Source organism: Tachysurus fulvidraco, chromosome 6 (assembly GCF_022655615.1).
Source record: "Tachysurus fulvidraco isolate hzauxx_2018 chromosome 6, HZAU_PFXX_2.0, whole genome shotgun sequence".
In the NCBI taxonomy this organism is placed as follows: domain Eukaryota; kingdom Metazoa; phylum Chordata; class Actinopteri; order Siluriformes; family Bagridae; genus Tachysurus; species Tachysurus fulvidraco.
In genome coordinates, this window is record NC_062523.1 from 20275461 (window position 1) to 20297108 (window position 21648).

Genomic DNA, 21648 nt, shown 5'->3' on the forward strand with positions numbered 1-21648 from the left:
TGTTTACGAGTTAATCCGCACTCATACTGACAGGAAAGTAAAACAAGTTATACACCGACACTGGTGAAGTGAGTCTTTTAATGAGTGTTCATTTGTGCTATAAAAAAATAAATAAATCAAAGGTTAAGTTTCTGTTCACTTGAATCAAATGATAATGATGGTAGCATCCTTGGCACGTGTGATGTTCTTGAAGCTGAACTTAAAACGTGATTTTCTTCCCATAAAAGTAATAAATTAACTACACCAACCTAGGATCCAAATGGGATTAATCATAAATATGAACTCATGTATTTTATTCTTAATACCCAATTTTTGTTTATATAAAGTCACTTTGAAATAAGCAGAGCATTGCTACTGCCACAACACCAGAAACATCTGCTTTACAAATTCATAAATCTGTGCTGATTGTTTCTGATCTGTACTAGTCTTTTTTTTATCATTCTGTCCAGAATGCATTTTTTTCAGAACACATGTATCATGGTTTAACATGAAAAATGGAAAAGAAATATACAAAGAAGAGAAAAACAAAGTTAGTTAGTGAGTTAGTTACAAAGACTGTATGAAGGCCTGATAAACGGTTTCTAATCATCATCAGATCCAGAGTCCGTGTCATTTCCTTTCCCTCTGATCGTCTTTTTCTCCAGCTTGGTGAACTTTGTCCCTGGTTTCTGAGCAAGTGTAGGAGGCTCAAAGCGATTTCCACTAAAGTAAAGAAATAAAGGTTCTGAGACTTCTGCCACAATATCTACCAATACATCAGATGAATTATCCAAATGCATTTAGAACATGTTTTGCCTACCTATAGGTGATGATATCTGAACAGCCCAGTCTCCACTCCAGCATTTCGGTTGAGAACTCATCTGTGTTGCCTAGATCAGTGAAGCCTACTATATAGTCCTTAGTCTTCCCGTCTTTCACCAGTGCTAGTGTAGGAATAACTTTAATCCTAAGCCTTTCTGTTAAGAAGGGAGCCTTCTCTGCATTTAGTTTGATGAACTTTGTCTCTAAATGCTTCTTCGCCATGATACCCAAGTGTTTGTCCATGATTTTACATCTTAAACAAGACACACACAAGAGATTGAGTTCTCTGTCTTAGAAAGCATTATTTTAAGAGACAATGCCAAAACAAATCTGACCTATCGATTGTAAATGTACCTGAAAGTGGAATCCCTGTAGAAATGGCAAACCACATTCTTGCTTTCTTTAACTTCAGCAAAGAAATCTCTCTCACTTGGGATCTCTCTATATTCACCATGGCCTTTAGAGATCCATTCCTAAGGAGTATAAAAAAACTATTGTTAACATATCTTTATTGCTGACTAGTCATCTTTATTTAGCAAAACCATTATAAATTAAATATACATTATAAAAAAACATGCACTAAATTTAAAAAAGGATCCTTTTTATATAGACTGATGCCATACAATTTAAAAGCTGTGTTAGACACATACATGTTAAAATAACCTTTCAAAATTTTTATAAAATAATTTAAATGGCCTTTCATATGGACATAAATGCATCTCAGAATGCCCACCTGCTTCTCTTTCTGGGCTTTCTTAAGAGCCTCCAACCTCCTTTCCTTAAGAATCTCGAGTTCATCCTCATCCATACGTTCTAGCTTTTCCAGCTCAGCGTCTAGCTGCTCCTCGACGATCCGTGCTGATTGCAGCATTTGCTGCTCCAGGGCCTTTGCTACAATATCCATTGACTGATTTGCCATTTCTCCTTTATCTAATGACTGATAGAGAAGATGTATTAAAAAGTTACACAAGACAGGAACGTATGAATTCTGAGTATTTGGTTGGGTGTCAGACGTATTTGCTATCTTTTCAAATTCGTTAATGTGTTTTATGTCACGAATGTATGTGAATTTCCAAAGCCAGGCGCCATCCTGCCCCTGATGTTTCACATGTAGGCAGATCACAAATTAAATGAACAGATGTCATGATGAATGAAGGCATTTCCTGCACAATAAATTGCCCAGAAACTCATAGCAGCGATTACTGTAGCATACAAAATTAAGAGGCATGCACAAACAGGGAAGAATGCTGACCAGACAAGAACTGAAAGAACTTGTTCAGGTTTATAAGAGTCTCCAGCCAATGTAACAGAAAGCTAAGTGCACAAGAAATCACAGCACAGCTTAATGCAACTAAAGCTATGCCAATGTCAACAATGACAGTGCAGAGGAGAATTCTGGAAGCTGGCTTGGTGGGGTGTTTAGCTGCCAAGAAACCCCTACTGAGAGCGCAGAACAAGGTCAAAAGGCTTCTTTGGGCAAAGGAACATAAAAATTGGATTGTTGCTGACTGGAGAAATGTCTTGTGGTCTGATGAATCAAAGTTTGATATTTTTGGATCTAAATGAAGCATTTACGTACGTCGCAGAACTGGTGAGAAGATGATACCTGACTGTGAAGTACCAAATGTCAAGCATGGAGGCATGGAAGTGTTATAGTATGGGGTGGTGACCGAAATTCTCAACAAAGAGGGTTAGCATAGTATTCTGAGAAAAGACAATTAGACAATCTTTCATACAACAGGACAATGATCTGAAACTACTTGTAGAAAAAAAGAACAAGGAAAGCTGAAATTGATGACATGACACGGCCTCCACAGTCACTCAACCTTAACTCTTTTGAATTAGTGTGGGACAAACTTGACAGAAAGGTTAAGGCCAGACAACCAAATCAATGCTGATCATCTGTGGACACTCAGAGAGTTCTAGAGTGAACTTTCAGAACAATATTTAGACTCCTTGATAAAATCCTTGATAGAATTCCTAGAATTTGTTCGACAGTCACATCTGCAAAAGGTGGCTATTTTTGAGGCTTTTTGTTAGACAAAATATGTATTTTATTCTATGCTGTTACTTAAAAATAAAAAATCAGTGTACAAAAACTTACATATACATTGTATATATACATATACATATATACATACACACACACACACACATACATATATGCAAAAAATCTGTTTAGCAACATATCTGTTTCTAAACAGTTGCTCCTCTGTTTTTTAGCTTTATAAATATTGCACTTATGAGTATTACAGGTCGTATCCATAGAAACCAACCATCTATATTCAGTTCTTTTAATGCTAATGCTAATTCTAGCTCCGTTGTGTTGTGCTAGCACATTAGCCCGCTACCTGCGCAGCTGTTGCTATGGTTACAGTGCGTCAAACTGACCTAATCTGATTCATTATGAAGGAACATTAATCTGTCGACAGCTAAACTCATTCAGTGGACAAATTAGCAGGTGGGATACATCACAGGGAGGTACTACGGCTTTGTATGCGCAGCGGCTAACCTTATAACGCCTTATAACGAACAGAGGCTAGGTCAAAGAAAAACGTAAACTATCCTAAGTGTTAAGTCGAAACCAACGTCTAACGATCTTCATTAAAGATGATATTATTTTTTCCTGAACTCAACTTGAGTTAAAATTATCTATGAACCGGCAAATTAGAACCAAAGCAGTGATGCCAAGCTAGCTTGCTAAACGGTTTACACAGAAAATAAACGCTGGTGAAACATTTTTATGTTCATTTTAGCATAGTCGGTGTATAATACAGGAAGGTATGTTCTCTCAGAGTATTAAAGCACACCGAAGAAAAATAAATCCTTATTAACGAGTCGGTTAGCTAACTTACCGGCGCGCGGGGTTTGGGTGAAGGCGGCAGTGACGCAGTGAGTTTGACAAATCCCATAATGCACCGCGCGAGATATTTACTTGAAGGGGGGGGGGGCTTCACACGTCACAAGGCGTGTCATGTATTGGTTTACATTTACATTTCAAGCATTAAGCAGACGCTCTCATCCAGAGCCATTTACATTATCTCGTGTTTTATATAACTGAGTAATTGAGGGTTAAGGGCCTTGCTCAGCTTGATGGACCTGGGATTCAAACTCACAACCTTCTGATTAGTAGCCTAACACCTTAACCACTAGGATGCCACACAACCCACATGGTTTTGCCATGACAGGTTTTTACAAGCACTAGCTTTGTAAACAAAACAAGGTTTCTAACAGCAGCAGTAACTTTTCGGTGCTGTTACATCTGGCAAAAATACCAGCTCTGCATTTCACTAGTGTTTTTAAGGTGTCGTCTTCTGCTGAACGTTTGGGATCAGCCACACCGACATCCGGTTACTCAATAAAAACATGCTTCTTAGATAGGATTCTGAATCTGTAAAAGAATGGTTTTGAACGTAGGCAGCTTTTGTTTTATTAAAGCAGCTGTGGAAGTCATATTTACCATGAAGATCTTATAGTTCTTAGCTGGTTTAACTAGTCACTTTAAGCAAAAAAAATAATAATAATAACAACCCAAAAACAATTAGCTCTATAAATAATAAATTTCTTAAATAGAAAGCTGTAATATATAAATAAACAGATTAATTTACACATTTAAATAAGCTTTGAGTGTGAGTAGATGTATGTGCATAAAATAAACGTATGCTGAAGGCATGTATTTTACAATTAGTTACCCTTTCTCAAAAGTTTGAAAACCCCTGATGCAAAAGAGCAAACCATTCCAACTGAATAAAGTTTTGAACAACTGTAGATACAATAGTCATTCTTTTGCATTAGAGTAATTCTATCACTACTGGTCCATGATAAAAATGTACACATCCATGGGATGACATATTTACAGACTTATGGTCCAAAAAGTATTAAATAACCATAAATAAGAAAGAAATGTGCATGAAGAGCAGATATCCAAGTTTATTAACAAATTTAAAAAAAAAAAAACAACAACATACAAATGGTCTCACAGCTTCAGGTCTTCAGGCACAGGTCAGTAATTTGAGACAGATTTTGCTGACCAAATAGATTTCCAGGCCTTCCCTTATGTATACTTGTGGCAGAATAAAATATGAAAATACAACAGGTGCACTATGAGAAGATTACAATTATTTTCAAAACTGCTTAATTACGAAGTGTTCTGGAGTTGATGAAAACCTCTACGGGCCACCCAAAATGATCATACACACATGATGAAATGGTCTGAAAATCTGAAAAAGGACTTTGGCAAATGATTAATTACAATTATATTATTCTTCATTTCTCATTTTTCTCTTACACATGACAAAATGCTGTAAACATTATATACACACATACAAATAAAAGAATATTTAGAAATATTGTCATCTACATACATGTAGTTATCTACATAATATTCTTACAAAATCTGGCACTTGAGAGTTACAAAATGCTAGTTTTTTTTTTTTTTGTGTCAAACCTTAGGCTTGACCTGTTTTAGAGGAAAAATCCTCAATCGCCCCATACCATGCTACCATGTTTGCCATATAATTCTGGTGTTGGTATAGCACTCGTGAAATAGATCAGAGCAACAAAGGGCAAAAAAACAAAGAGAGTTCCTCTGAAGTGGCATGTTGACATCAGGATAGTTTTTAAAGAGTTTCATGTTACAACCAGGCTAACAGATGGTGTCATCCTGTACTCAAACATAAGTCTCAAACTGCTGCTGATAAACTCGTCTTACAACCGTGTCTCTTGTTGCTACAAAAATAATCTGTTGCCTTAACAATACAAATTGCTGTTGAAAATGTAGTTGTTTAAACTTCTTTGTGTCCTTGGAGAAAGGCTTGATCCAAAGAAAGTGCGCTCATTCAAAAGCAACTGGGAGATACATGGAAGCAGCCACCAGTGTTGAATATTGCCTCTATAATCTCCTGGTGAGAGGGCAGGTTCGAGCTGTCACAGTGTCAGAAGCAAGAGCATACCTCACAAATGCTTCTATGTGATTTTCAGGGTGCTGCCATAGGTCTGTTGTACCACCACCTGCACATTGTCCAGTATAAAGTCAAAGGCCATACTCCATACAGACTCCACCGACTGCTGCATTAACCTGACAAAGAGCAAATAAAAAGTAAAAAGAAAAAAGGAGATCCAAAGGTTAATTACAATTGCAAGCTCAAACTCAGAGACAGGGAAAAACAAAAGCAGTGGTTTATGAAAAGCCAGAGAAAACAACTGTTTTACCTCTTCATGTATTTGATGACCAGGTCAAGTTTCTCCAGGTCTTTGTCTTCTATTAGCTCTGTACAATACTTCACCACCTGCAGAATGTCTTCCTCCATAGGCTCTACAGGGTTAAACCATCTGTGTTATCCAAATCTATCTGTTATCTTTTATGTTAGCTACTCAATTCAGACGGTTAAACAACAATTGGTCTGATCAACAGCCAGGAAAATGGGGATGCATAAACCATTGCTTTACCTGAAATGGTAGTAACCCACTCTCGCATTAGGGCTCTAACATCGCTGAGTTCAAAAGCTCCGGCTAAGGTGGGGACAGGGCGAGTCGTGCATTTGGGTAGCTCTTCAGGCACCTGGTGGCTCAGAGTAGATGAAGGTGGTCCATTTTCCATCTAATAACAGAAATTCAGATTGATACAACAAAAACTATTGGAAACCTGTTATAAATTCTATGCATAAATGTGTAATTCAAGTGTAATTCTACCTTGAAGCCAGCGAGGGCTTCTTTGCCTTTTAGCAAGAGTGGGATGGTTTTGGAGGGACTGGATTTTGCAGGACTGTTTCCAGGGATAAGTCTCTTCAACGGACTTGTGCCTTTCTTGGCAGGACTGGCATTTTTCCTCTTATAGCGGCGCTTCGTCTTGTTAACTGCAGACTGCTTCAGGTAAAGGAGCGGGTTCCTTTGTTCCACTACTAACAGAATTATTGAGTAATGAGTAGGAGGTCATGTAAACTCGTATAATATTCAACCCTCTTTACTAACGCACAAAATACCTTGAGCCTGAGTATTTTGTCTGCGCCTGTAAGCAGAGTATAGCTCCTCCTGTAATTCCTTGGGTAGTGCTGCAAAAACGTCTGGATCGACCTGTTAAAGCAAAAGGTCAGGTATAAAAATGTAGCACACATAAAACTACCCACAACGTGCATCTGATTTAAAGATAAAAAACAAGTCAGCTAAAAGATACCTGAGAGAAGTCAGGAAGTTCCAGGATGATGCCTGTGCTGACTGTTTGCCCAGGCTGGTCAGGGACAAGCAGCACAGAGGGTGCTTCTGTAAAGGATTGCTGTGATGTGACTGGGTGAAATGAGGTATCTGGTACCTGCTTGTGGTTCCATGCTTGCTCTACCTGTTCTCGCAACTCTGGAGGTAAAGCATCCAGCACAGACTGATCCACCTGAAGAAAGCAAAACAGAGTATCGGGAGTTCTTATGAAATTGGATGTGTAGCGCTCCATTAACATAACGATCTACAAGCAGAAAAGGACATTCAAACCTGAGAGGGAGACGGCACTTCTATGCTGAGGTTGAGGTCTGCTCGAGAGTGGCTGGGTGAGTGTGCAACAGAAGGTCCCCCTTTACTTGTCCCAGGCATAGAATCTGAAAAAGTACAGCAGTTTGTGGTAGGAGAGAAAATCTCCTTTTGATTGGAAGACATTCTAGACAAATCATCTGGAAAAAAATAAGAAAGAAAAAAGTATTTAGTATTTAAGTTCAGGCTTTAAAGAACTTTAAAAAGGCATAAATCTTAAGCATGCACACAACACCAGACCTGTTTTTTGAACATCTTTGCTATGGTTGAACGTGGGCCGTCTACTTGTGAGCAATTCTCTGATAGTGCGGAATCGAGATGGGCCAGCGTCTGAGTGAGAGCTCTCCAGCAGGTGCATCTGCAGTCCCACTCCTCTCATGTCTATAACAGCAAGCTTCATGGCACGAAAGAGCTTAATGACCTCAGCTGCTATGAGCTGCCCGCAGTCCGTGGGATGAGGTAGCAACACAGACCTGCGCAAACAAAGCAGTAATACTCTCAGACAACACCCTAAACCAAATGAACTACAGGGAAAAAACTGCATAGAAAATATATATATATCTCTATATATCTAAATATATTTATCAAATAAGATGATTTTGGCAACCTTGCCAGGTTGTCACAGATGCCATGGCCTCCATACTTGGCAGGCTCCACAGGAGCACCTGCTTTGCGCATCATAACTTTCATGGTAACTCTGCGACCTCTAAGTCCTGCCCCCTGCAATCTCTTCTGAACCTCCATGGACAGGTTAGTCAGAAATGTTTCTGCCTCCTCTACCTAAATGGATCAACATAAAGAGCAGAATTACTATATGTACAAAGTTGTCTACATTATGGGGACTGAGATGTATAAAAATAAAGCCCTGGATAGAAAACATGACACAGCAAGCAAAAATGATACAAACAAATTTTGAAGTTAGATTGACTTGTGTGATCTCACGGTTGTAAAGCGAATGTTGTAGTTCATCTCGGCAGATACAGACTTCCTTTCTTTTTCATTGCGTACAAGCCGGTCATCCAGCCCTCTGCAGAAGCGGAAGAGAGTCTGTCCTGTCCGTGGGCCAAACTCCTTTTGCAGGCGCACTATGGACAACTGCTGCAGGTCCCCACAAGTATTGACACCAAGGGAGGCTAGCTTACTGCTCATAGAGCGTCCCACCCCTACACACAAACATTAAATGATTGTGAATAATAAATTGACATAATGTGTGCAAAGAGACTTTCCATGTCCACAGTGCATTTACCAGGCAGGCTAGTGACAGGCTGATCTCTGATAAAGTCATCCACTTCCTCCGATCTGAGAAAATATTGGCCATTTGGTTTTGCCTTTCGGGTTGCCATCCTAGCCAAGAGGATGTTGGAGCCTGATAAGAGACATGCAGCATCGTTTTAATTATTATTACTATTATTAATAGGGTTTTAAAAAATAAGGCAAATCAGAAACAAGTGTTTTCATTCTCAATAGTTAAAAACAACTTGCTCACTCATGCCAATGGAGGCACAACAGCCAGTCTTCTCCCTCACATCTGAGCGGATGGCAGTGGCCAGCTCATCTGGCGTGATGCCCAGCTCTGCCAGGAGGGATGTGGCATCCACTAAGGCCTCATCGCAACTTAGAGCCTCAATATTAAATGTATAACTACAAAAAAAAAAGAAAAAAAAAAAAAAGAATGAGCATTTATTATGAAGAACTGTTGAACTATTGTCAGCATGCCAGAGATTAACAGGAGCTAGGTCACACAGTATACCTGGCCAGAGTTTCATACATTGCCAGTGCCACCTCTTTGTATGCATGGAAATCATAGGGAACAGACTGCAGCTCAGGACACAGCTGTTTAGCCTGACCAAAAAACATGCCATTCCTCACACCAGCTTGCCTGCAATCACACACATCCTTCTTTATGTACATTCAATAATAAACAGAGTAAATTGTTTAGTTGTGATCCTTATAAAGCCAGTTAACACACAAATTAGTGTATTAGATTACCTGGCCTCATAGCTACAGGAAGCAATTTCTGCCATAGAGAGAGTAGCCTTGTCATGCTCTACTCCATTACAGACAGTTTCCTCAGTCTCTGGAGAAGGGGTCAGCTCAATGTCATCACCTGTTGTTCCTAAGAGATTAATCAGCAAAACAAACATGAGCATATCCTACAAACGGAAAAAGCATTCATATCATTTCAACATTAATCCCCATCTCCTCTTTACTACCGAGTACCAGCCTCCTCCCTTTATTTTAGAGCAACTAACAGGCTCCTTTCAGTCAAACAAGCTGAATCAGCTAACAGCCGATATTAAGGTTGTTCTAAAGATATATATATGAGAGAATACATTCACAGGCAAATGCAAAGTAGATTTCTCGAAACGTACTTGTACAAATATGCAAATTACCTGCTCGGTGCTGGTTTCGCTTCTTCTGATAGTACTGGAACTCCAGTTGTGGGTTGGCACCAGGGCGCTGAGGAACAAGCCCTCGCCCACGATTACTCGTCACAGCCACTGGTTTCCCTGGAGTAAGAGACATGAAATATGCACTGAATCCAAAAAAGGAACGGTATGATCAGCAATTTCACCACATGATTATTTCATGTGCAGTATAATATGCTCTGCTCCTTGGTATGTGGTCATCACCTCCAAGTTCAGGTCGATGTCTAATCCCCACTGACGCAAAGAAGCAGTCCATGTCGACATGCAGAATACAGGACTTATATACCTGAGGAGCAGGCATAAAAGAAGTACCTAGGGGGGAAAAAAATGAAATAATTTACTCAGACAGGCCAAATATACACCAGACTGTGCCTTCTACTTACAGTGCAAACATCACACAACAGCAAACAAGAGACTACAAGAGTACAGCAAAGAATCATAATAACACATGCACAAGAACATAAAGGCACTGAGAATTAGGGGTCTTAACCTCAAATTTCCACACACTACGATTTTAATTCTTAATTTGACAAAACCACAGAATCTGCGATGATAGATTTGGTATGATATGATTAATTTTGTTCATTGTCTGGTGTAGGCCAGCAATGCCATGTTGTTCTGTGCATTTGACAGCCCTTACATAATCAATCGGAAAAGAAGCTAGATTTGCCAGCAGAGGTATCAATGTAAAGTATTTTCTGTTGTTGTGGTTGTGTTGCATGACTTTGGGGCAGCCCAGACAAGGGGGGGGGGGGCTGTCACATCCAACCTACGTTTGAGCTGCAGCTGGACACAAAAAGCATGTGAACCACTGGAGTTAGAATAGGTTGAGAGAAATGCTGTTGAACCAGTATTCTTAAATAGTTCAGTCATTTGCCATGAATAATTGTGAAACCGTGACACCATAACAAACCAAGGATAGGTTGATAAAGCAAAAAGGATAATAGGCATAAGACAGGCACTGCAAAAGAACCCTGACACACAGGTACCACTCAATGATAAACAATATGTCTAAGAACAATTAATGACATTACCTGCACAGTGGTCGGTTCTAAGCTTCTTTAGCTTTTCTTTTCCAGAAAACACGACACCCCCAGCAGCCCGTCGCCTGCTCTGAAGTGTATTCACATACTCTGAGAACTCATTCCGCCATGTAGATATATGATGCAACCGTGAGTGAGAGAAGAACTCTGAGATAATCCCAGTCTCCGTGCCCTGTGCTGACTGTTTGGCTGTTAGGGTGATGTTAGATGTGTTATGATGACTCCCGTTCAGTCTGACTCGGCTACTCTGGCCAAGCGACCAATCTGAATCTATTTGCTCTTCTTGAAGAGCTGCAACTGTTGCTGAGGGCAGCTCATGATGACTAGCCCTTGATGGGCTGGCTAGTAATGAGGTGCTGGCTATGGATGCTGTAAAATCGGATGCAAGACCACTAGAAGAAGAACAGCCTTTTGGTTGAGGGCACCTGAAATCTGCTTCTTGGTGTATAGATTTTGAACAAGAAACATTGTCTTTTTTTAAGGCACCATTCAGAGGATAAAAATAACCATTTTTTTGCAGATGGCCCTTTGATACTTTACATGTGTGCCGATCGTGAACCCCATTAAGTTTGGGGCCTTCCTCCTTAGAGACACTTATAGGGGAGCCATTCCTGTAGCAAAATAAAAAGGCCAGGAAGGGATGAAATATGAAGAATAAGACATGACAACACATTCTCAATAAATGCACATACGAAGCTTTTACTTACAGTCTGTTTACCATCTGCTGAACGGTTTTCTCAGAAGGTTTTGATGGCACTGTTTGAGGAACTGTGAAAGCTGGGTTTGTGAAATTATGGAGGTCACTTGGTTGTGGTAGGTTGAAATTGAACTGGGATGGCCCTTGACCCAACCCAGATTGCTCCTGTACTTTCCGAGGACACACACTAGTAAAGTTTAGGCCTTTCTGCTTTGCATATAGCTGATATTGCAGATATGAGAGTTGCCGCCCTGCCTTTATGCTACAAGGGAAGCAGTTGAATAAAATGCTTGAACACGGACAAACTAAACAGCAGGGTTTAAACACAAAGAATGTTCATACATTTTCAATGCAAATAAAAAAAAAACATTATATATATATATATATATATATCTGTGTGTAGCTGTGAAAGCCGGAAGGTTTTAAACATACATACATAATACATGTGTATTACACACACACTTACACACACACTGCATATCGTACCCTGTATGTGTATGTGACAAATAAAATAAAATTTGATTTGACATACACACATTCGTATGAAGTTAACCCTGACAATTTCAATTTATAAATATTTGGGTGTTTGGATTAGCAATTTCATTTTGATCTAACAAATAACTGAAGGACACAGTAATATTTCAGCAGTGAAATGAGGTTTATTGGATTAACAAAAATGTGCAATATGCATCATATTAGACAGGTGCATAAATTTGGGCACCCTTGCCATTTTGTTGCTTTGGATACCTGTAACTACTTAGCACTGATTAACTGGAACACACAATTGGTTTGGTGGCTCATTAAGCCTTGATCTCCATAGACAGGTGCATCCGATCATGAGAAAAGGTATTTAAGGCGGCCAATTGCAAGTTGTTGTTCTCTTTGTCTTTCCTTTGAAGAGTGGCAACATGGAGGCCTGAAAACAACTCTCAAATGACCTGAAAACAAAGATTGTTCAACATTTTGGTTTAGGGGAAGGCTACAAAAAGTTATTGCAGAGATATAAGCTGTCAGTGTCCACTGTGAGGAACATAGTGAGGAAATGGAAGACCACAGGCACAGTTCTTGTTAAGGCAAGAAGTCCCAGGCCATGTAAAATATTGATGTGATTTTTCCTGTTGGGGTGCCCAAAAATATGCACCGGTCTAATTTTGTTTTGATGCATATTGCGCATTTTCTGTTACTCCAATAAACCTCGTTTAACTACTGAAATATTACTGTGTCCTTCAGTTATTTTATAGATCAAAATGAAATTGCTGATCCAAACACCCATATATTTATAAATGAAAATTACATAAATTGTCACGGGTTCCTAAACTTTTGCATATGACTGTGTATTTATACACACACACACACAGGGTGGTGTGACAAAATAATGTGAACCCATGTGTAACCCATTGTAGTAGGAGTTAATATTGTGCAAAAAGAAAAGTTTAAAAAATAACTATAATTTATTTATTTTCCATTGCTATATACTGTATAGGTTGTAAGTATAAAACAAGTTGTGCTCAGCAGCGGTTAGTTCAAGATATTGTCGAAATAGGAGACTTCCAAAGCGGAATTTATCATCATCAGAGATTTCAATCATGCATTGGAGGAGTACACGGTATCAGTGACCAGCTTCATTGGCAAGTGCATTGATGCCATGGATGACTGCTAAGATGAATTTGCTCCTGAAGTCTAGAGACTTCTCCTTCAGAGCAGGGGATAGGATGGCCTTAAGAACAGCAAGGGCCAAACTGTCCTGAGCCATCAGAGATGCAGCAGAGACACCTGGCATGTGGCAGGGCATTCAGGGTTTTGCAAACTACAAAACAACTTCAGCTCTCTGTGACAGTGACGCCTCCTACGCAGATGTGCTGAATGACTTATGCTCGGTTTGAGGTGCAGAACGATATAGCGGCAAGAAAGACCATCCCTCCCCTAATAACCAAGCCAATGTGAGGAGAACTCTAAGTGGAGATAACCCATGTAAAAATGCTGGACCAGACAACATTCCTGACAGAGTGCTCAAAGAATGTGCAGAACAGCTAGCGGATGTCTTCACTGACATCTTCACCATTTCCCTGACCAGAACCATTGTTCCGGTGTCTCAAGACAAACACCATTGTCCCTGTGCCAAAGAAATCTACAGTGTATTCTGTTTATAGACTTCAGTTCAGCATGCAACACAATCATCCCTCTGCACCTGATTGAGAAGTTGAGCCTGCTGAGCCTAAACACCTCCCTTCTGCAACTGGATCCTGGACTTCCTGAATGAGAGACCTCAATCAGTCCGGATCGGGAACAGTGGCATCTCCAGCACTACCATATTGAGCATTGAAGACCCTCAGGACTGTGTTCAGCCCACTGCTGACTCATGACTGTGTAGATTGAATCACATCATCAAGATCACAGATGACAAAACTGTGGTGGATCTCATCAGCAAGAACGACGAGTCAGCATACAGAGAGATGGTGCAACAACTAACTACCTAGTGTACAGCCAAGAACCTGAAAACGATCTCTGAACATTGATAAAACAATAGAGATGGTTGTTGACTTCAGAAGACCACAGAGCGACCACTCTCCCCTGACTATTGATGGGTCCTCCATAGAGAGGGTCAAGAGCACCAAATTCCTTCATGTTCTTCTGGCAGAGAACTTAACCCGCTCCATCACCAAGAAAGCCCAGCAGCGTCTCTACGTCCTATAAAGGCTGAGGAAAGCACATCTTCCCTCACCCGTCCTTACCACATGTTACAGAGGAACCATCGATAACATCCTGAGCAGTTACATCACTGTCTGGTTTGGGAACTACACCACCTCGATCGCAAGACCCTGCAGCAGATAGTGAGGAAAGCTGAGAAGATTATTGAGTCTCTCTTCCCTCTATCACAACCACTTAAACCACATGCTGCATCTGCAAAACCAACAGCATTGTGGATGACACCACACACCCTTAACACACACTCTTCACCCTCCTGCTATCTGGAAAAATGTACATAAACATTCAGGCTCTTACAACCAGACTGTGAAACAGTTTTTTCCATAGGGCATCAGACTCCTCAACAACTGAACTGAACTGTACCAACCACACACACTCAACTGTGTGCAATAAATACACACTCTTCCAATACACATACAAGTTTACAGCACCACGCATATCAAACTTTTTACATGCAGTTTTGCACACAGTTTTTTCTATCTTGCACGTGCTATACCGCACATTCAGTCAATTGCTGTTTTGCACACTATATTTCAATACCTCACCAAACTGCTGCTATTACATAAGTGTAGATATGTCCAATATACAATATGCTTTATGAGTCTAGGACAACTTGGTTTAAGTCCTTAGCTCTGTGCTGTTCTATATAGCACCATGGTCCTGGAGAAACATTCTCTCTTTTCACTATGTACTGCCTCAGCTATATATTGTTCAAATGACAATAAAAGCTTCTTGATTTGATCCAACCTCTCTAAAGCAACTACAATATATTCAGGAGTTTTAGGAATCTATTCCTTATAAATAAAGAGATCTTTCACCTTTCACAACTTTCACCTGTGTTCACATTATTTTGTCCCACTACTGTATAAACACTCCTATACACACAAAGACAGACAGACAGACAGACAGACAGACAGACAGACAGACAGACACAGACACACAGACAGACAGACATACACACAGACAGACAGAGACACAGACAGACAGAGACACAGACAGACAGAGACACAGACAGACAGAGACACAGACAGACAGAGACAGACACACACACAGACAGACACAGAGACACAGAGACACACACAGACACACACCTGTCAGTGATCCATTCTGGCCGTACTACTTTCTCCCCTCTCAGTTCCTGTATTTTGAAATTAGGCAGGTTGGTGGCAATGATGTGTGTAGTTTTGGTATGAGAGTAATACACATGAAACTGTCCTCCATGTAACATCATTAGTCTGCGCAACTCATCTGCACTGGGATCTGCACAACAAAGAAATCCAAATTCATATTTCAAACAGGAATATGCAAAGTCTTATAGGAGTAACTATTTTAAGCAATAAATCGTTAATAGTAAATCAAATCATGATTCGTCTTTGAATTTACAACAACATAAATTCTCTGATACAATGTCATACAGGATTTTAATGAAATTGGCTTCTAGCTTGTTTCAGGTTTCTTTTAGAACTTGCCATAGTCTCTACAGGACATATCCGGACATCCTTGACTATCTAAATCAAAAGCATGCAAGATAACTTAGACGGCTTTGCACAAAATAATCTCTTGTAATTTACAGATACAGATATGGAGCATTTTTAGAAGTGGAATTAAATTGCCAAATCAAGATGCCAATTTGGTAGACTCACCCAAACTGATTAACTGTTTTTTTTTTTCAAAAGAAAAACATGCTTTAGTGCTTTGGAAACTATTAGCTAATTGTACTAGTTAACAGTGTAGCCAGGTAATGTTTTATTTAAAAACCTAACCACAAACATAAGTGACAGAAATTTCCTACATGCTACTGGAACCTTGACTGTAACCAGGTTTTTGTGGGATTAGTTACGGAAGAATGTCCACAAAAGATGACAGGGCCCTGGAAAGATTGTGTACTGAGGACTGTTCTCAGATTTCTCCCTCTGTATTCTCCCGTACCATCAAGCAATACTTGAGAAGACTATGTTCCATGTTGGCAAGAGATGTTGAACAATGTTCTCAATGCAGGAGTATTATTTTGAAAATATTTGACAAAATAAAAAGCACAATTCTTCTTATAAAAAATAATATCCCTCTTATGCTTTATGTTCCAGTCATCTTTACAGGAATCCAAAAAGTGAGCAGTGTTTTTTCTGACCTGTGTAGCCATTAACATGGATAGCCACTCCGTTGAAGATGCTGGATGAGGTCCCCAGTTTTTGCTTTTCCCTTGGAGCATCCCTCATAAACTGCTCCTCCAGCTTACTGACCTTAGCAGCCATGTAGCCCCCCTGCACGTGCACGCCCAAACACACACACATTCATTCACTAAACAGTATCAGCTACAATAAAAGCACTTGCTAGCACACATTAACCAAGACTGTTTCTTGGATAAAGCGAGAAACATTCATGTGATCTGGCAGAATCAGACAGAAATGCATACAATGAACAAACTGGGCAGTGTCTGGCTGACGAGCGTCTGATTACGCCTCACACATTCAACGAGCTTGGAGGCACGAGCCCGCTGGCACGGCGGCTCCATGTTGCCATGGCAACGGTAAGAACTCAGGGATTCGGGAGTTGAGTCTGAAGCAATAAACAGACAAAAGAGGGAAAAGCCCAACATACAGAGGCAACCTCTGCCTGCAGCACCATGCCAAATATCTGCCAATTCATGTGAATGTTTAACGAAGCCATCATTTGAGGACACGGAGCACCTAAGGACACTGCAGTCTCAAAATGAACTTAAAAATGCATTTTCAGTAAATACATGGTTAATATACACGATACCCGCTTTCTATTATTAGTCTTTTTAAGTGTATTTTAGAACACAATATTTTTTAACTATTTAAATGCCGATCATTTGTTTTTGCACCAATATGGAGCTTTGCATTAGATTTTAAAAAGGTAATGATTCTGAATGTATTCGACACAGAAAACAGTGACAAAATAATGAGTGCAAAGAAAGAAAGAAAAATCTGGTTATTGCTCTAGGCACAGGTACGCAACCTGCCTTCATGCTGATTTTAATCCATGAGATCAAATCCGGTGCATGGATATGTATTACCGACTTAAAACCACATAGAGAAGTAAATTGAATTGGGTGAGATTGGAAAAGTCATTGTGCTGTTTTGCTGTGCAGTCTGCAGAACGTTTCATTGAACGTGCCAAAAATCTGATTTGAGCATCTTATATGAAAGTCATTTTTATAAACATTAATTGTTTCTTGCAGTGAGGTTTAAACATGCCGATCAACTTGCAATCAATCCACAATAAGCAACACGTCCTTTCAATCTACAATACCCTCTTACCATTCCTCCCCAACCATCATCTTCACTGGCTTTCTTCCTCCATCCATCTCGACTCATACTGAGGGACCTGACAGGAAAAATGAAGGACAGAGTGTTAGGAAGTGATCTTGCATCAGCATTAACTCTAAGAATCCAAACATGGCTTGTGTGTGTGTACCTGTGCGCACACCTTTTTTCACAACACAGCCTTTACCATTATTATAACATGCTACCTTGTACAAGTCACTGCTAAGCCAGAACAGCATTAACAGCATGCACACTCAATTATGACATGTCAGTTGTTCCAACTTTCTCTAAAAGACAGGAATAACGAATTACTGCGCACCATTAAAATATTATAATTTGTGCTTCCTAATACTAAAACAAAGATCCTTGTGAATGAGCAGCATCTCATTCTTTCAGTTTGTTCTCTTATAAATACCTCTACATTAAGATTGTTCCATCTGTTTGTAAGGGGGTTTAACACATTGATCCCTGAAGCTTATTAACACAGACACGGGATGAGGTTATGCTAGAAGGAAAATCACTCTCATTCCATTAGTCCATATACTTTACTAAAAACATTGTCCCGGACACACAGAAAAAAAAAAATCCTGTGCACAAACAACCTGATTCTCAGCAGAAAACCTCAGTGACTATGTTGCACACAAAGAAGAGACATTACACCTCTCGTGAGTATCACTTAGGAAACACAACCCCTCTTTTCAGTAAGATAGTACATCCCACCCTGACAAAGAGTCTGCCTCTCCATCAATCTGCTCTCTCCCACCAACACACTCATTGTGCTTTCTGCAGAAGATAAAGCACTCAGGCAGGTGGAAACAATGTACAAAGTGCTGGTCAAAGATGGCTATCTGTCAAGAGTTTCTCACCGACCAATTTGCATTGCTAATCAACCGAATAAGGCTTTCAGAAGGCAAAGATCAGACTCACTCAACCTTAAGAGCAATTTGTAATTTTGCGAGCTCCAAGTCGTCCACAAGGTGAACGTGAATTGCAACGAAACCCCTGACTCTTTCATCTTTCTTTCAACCTGCTCCAGTCCCATTGTTATTACCGTGTATTCCTCAAGAGCATTTCAGTGAAAAAAGGCTGATACAGAGCGAAACGCTTAACCGGGAAAAGAGTACACAGAATTATAAAAACCGAAAAAACAAAATCTAGTGCTTGGCATTATTGCGAATTACAGTTTCTTGAATAATCATCTCGAACAAACGACAAAGCGTGGACTACGCCATGAAGATTCTAGACTGTGTTGAAAAATGCACGATCATAACTCAGACCTCCTAGTGTTCCACGTTTAATGCATTTGATGAAGTGTAAACAAGTGAAAGTTGAACTAGCACGACCTGAGACAGAGTTTAATAACTGCTAAATAACCCCAGGCTCTCTATACATATACTTGTGGACAATAAGATCACCATAATAAATCAGTGTGTTGATACAGCACTCCTCTGCAGCTCTCTCTCTCACACACACACACACACACACACACACACACACACACACACACACACACACACACTTACACTTCTCAGCACTGTCACATACTTTCTGGGTCACTGAGGTCATTCTAGTTCGCTCTCATAAACAAAATGCCACCTGGCCCCATGATTTAGGAGCACTTACTTTACTACTAAACCCAAGCTGGACACATAAATAATAAACCACCAGAGTTTACCTCCTGATATGAGTGTGACATGACATGAGTCTGGGCATGTTTTTGTGTACGTTTCCTGGATAATAAAGCAGCAAGAAGTTGAAATAATAAAGCAAGCAAACAGCACAGATTAGTCGGGTTAGGTTAGTTTGGTCAGAACACTGTGCCATGACCAAACTAAGCTCCAATCAGCACTGCAGTAAACACGACTTACAGACATACAAAGAGAACAAAAACCCCAGTTCTAAATGGTTCCAATCTAAATAAACATTGACACACAAGAAAGTGTATTTATGTGCGCTCTACAGTAGGCTAGCTGTTTTTTAATCTTCGCTCTGGAAGCTTTGTAAGACAAAATGACTGCTCACCTATAATTTTTTTTTACTAATGTTAATGTGTCCAAACCGACGGTGTTTCCAAAAAACAGCAGCAGCAGCGGCGACGTCCACTTAATCTACGTGAGTTAAAAGATCACTAAAGGAACAGTCGTACAAACGGCGTCTTTCTGCATCACCGACATGCTCTCGTGGCTCCAAAATGATCCCTCTATCTGTCCCTTCCCCTGCCTCCATTGCCAGTCGCCCGTCCGCGGCTCACTGTTAGCTCTTTCCCCGCGTCTGTCACCACCCGGGCTGCGTCTCTTACCCGCTGCACACGACGCATGCGCACCATTTTCACGCATGCGTCTGTACCTCCCTTTGGTTGCTTTGAACTGCGCATGCGTAGTGGCAAGCTGTTTATTTTTTTTTTTCAGTATTCGAAATCCCTAGTGTATGAACAGTAGAAGTTACTAAAAACACCCCCACGTAATTACTATTTTGTGCCAAAATTAATTTTTAGAGTTTGCCAATCCTATTTTTTTCCATACATACTATACAAATCAAAAGTTCAGACACAGTGTTATTTTTATTATAGGCACCTGCAATAGTTTTTTATTCACACGTAGATCAAGGGTGAATTTGTGACATTTCTTGACTTCTAAATCAGTTTTATGCAAAGGAAGGATGTGTAGAGTCCATTTGCTAATACTGTACAAATGCATGTTATAGCATGAAACACTTAGTTGGGTAAATTGAAAGGTTAATAATTTATTTCAGAAATTAAGGTCTGAAAAATCTCAAGAACTTGTATCCCCGGGTGCAGTTGCCAAAACCACCAGACACTACAATGAAACTGGCTCTCACAAGGACCGTCGCAGGAAAGGTAGACCAAGAGTTACTGCTGCTGCGGAGGACAGGTTACTAGAATTACCAGGCTCAGAACTTTTTACAGCACGACAGATTATTCCGCATAAATGCTTCACGAAGTTCAAGTGGTAGATATATCTCAACATTCATTGTTCAGAGACTGGGCCTCATGGTCAAATTGCGACAAAAAAAAAAAAGTTACTTCTCAAAAACAACAGGAAGAGAGTTGCTTGGGCTAAGAAACACAGAAAATGGACATTAGATCAGTTGAAAACTATTCTTTGGTCTAATGAGTAATGTTCGGTTCTAACCGCTGTCTCTTTGTAAGACGTATAGAGGGTTTGTAAATGTATGGTTTCCACTGTGAAACATAAGGAGGTGTGATGGTGTGCTTTGATGGCGACACTTAACCAGCATGGATACCAAAGCATTTTGCAGCGACATGCCATCAAATCTGGTTTACACTTACTGAGGCCATCATTTTTTCCCCAGCAGGACAATGACCCCAAACACAACTCTGGGTTATGTAAGAGCTACACACGGACAATTGTTGGTACCCTTTGGTCAACGAAAGAAAAAACTCAAATGGTCACAGAAAACTTTAATCTGACAAAAGCAATAAATAAAAACTATGAATGTTAACCGATGAAAGTCAAACATTGCTTTTCAACCATGTATTGTGGGGCGGTGGAGGGCAAGAATTGACACTAAGAGCAGGAAATTTATACCCAAAATATAGCACACAGGTTCGTTACCACTGAACACAAGAGACGTGGATATAAATACAAAAATATTTTTATTTCACAATAATTAGTTAAAATGTAGAAAACTGTTGACCAAACAAAGTAGTAAAGAAAAACAAGAAACTTTCTGGCTGAGGCTTACCAGTAGGGCAGCTAGCTGAACAGTGAGTATGCTAAGACACACTTACACCACTCTAAGTGAGGGAGATGCAGATATCAATGGCAAAAACACCACCACCACCACCACCAGGCCAAGACAGCTAGCTTCCCTCACTGGGGCCTTCAGCTCCTGAAATAAACAAGAAAAAAAAAGAGAAAGTAACAAAACACAATTAGTGCAACTCGCATTCGAATAAGTTCAAACCATGAAGGGGAACAATGGACAATTTACTGGCCACAGGGGTCAGACATGAACCTCGACATGCCATGGAGCAGCAAGAGGTTAAAGAGGAGAACAAAACCAGAAAGAGGAAATAAAACAAAATACAAGTGAAGACAGCAGGCTTCAAATTTTAAAAAAAGTTAACAAAAGAACAAAAATGTGACGGCTCGGACTAGCCACCCTTCACCTAAACCACCAGCATG

The 21648-nt window shown here is 40.0% G+C and overlaps 2 protein-coding genes across 6 annotated transcripts; both read right to left on the minus strand.

Annotated features, from left to right (window-relative positions):
* Positions 1-59: 59 nt before the first annotated feature.
* Positions 60-3776, minus strand: txndc9 (thioredoxin domain containing 9). Its single transcript, XM_027164630.2, has 5 exons — positions 3657-3776; positions 1535-1738; positions 1156-1274; positions 800-1054; positions 60-702 (listed from the first exon to the last, which is right to left on the minus strand). Exons 1-5 carry the CDS (start codon positions 3711-3713, stop codon positions 582-584), a joined length of 756 nt encoding a protein of 251 aa, XP_027020431.1. The 5' UTR covers positions 3714-3776; the 3' UTR covers positions 60-581.
* Positions 3777-4707: 931 nt separating this feature from the next.
* rev1 (REV1 DNA directed polymerase) lies at positions 4708-21227 on the minus strand. Of its 5 annotated transcripts, none has more exons than XM_047815189.1 (22): positions 21206-21227; positions 17474-17540; positions 16321-16453; positions 15284-15452; positions 11497-11748; positions 10781-11400; positions 9951-10058; positions 9711-9827; positions 9307-9433; positions 9068-9196; positions 8804-8958; positions 8564-8683; positions 8260-8480; positions 7925-8097; positions 7558-7790; positions 7282-7457; positions 6974-7183; positions 6783-6873; positions 6493-6701; positions 6250-6400; positions 6013-6115; positions 4708-5878 (listed from the first exon to the last, which is right to left on the minus strand). In XM_047815189.1, exons 2-22 carry the CDS (start codon positions 17528-17530, stop codon positions 5767-5769), a joined length of 3666 nt encoding a protein of 1221 aa, XP_047671145.1. In that variant the 5' UTR covers positions 17531-17540; positions 21206-21227; the 3' UTR covers positions 4708-5766. The 5 variants fall into 5 exon arrangements, with proteins under 5 accessions (XP_047671145.1, XP_027020499.1, XP_047671144.1 ...); XM_027164698.2 differs by lacking the exon at positions 21206-21227 and adding an exon at positions 19502-19797; XM_047815188.1 differs by lacking the exons at positions 17474-17540; positions 21206-21227 and adding an exon at positions 16606-17404 and having other exon boundaries at positions 6493-6698.
* Between the last annotated feature and the right edge of the window lie 421 nt (positions 21228-21648).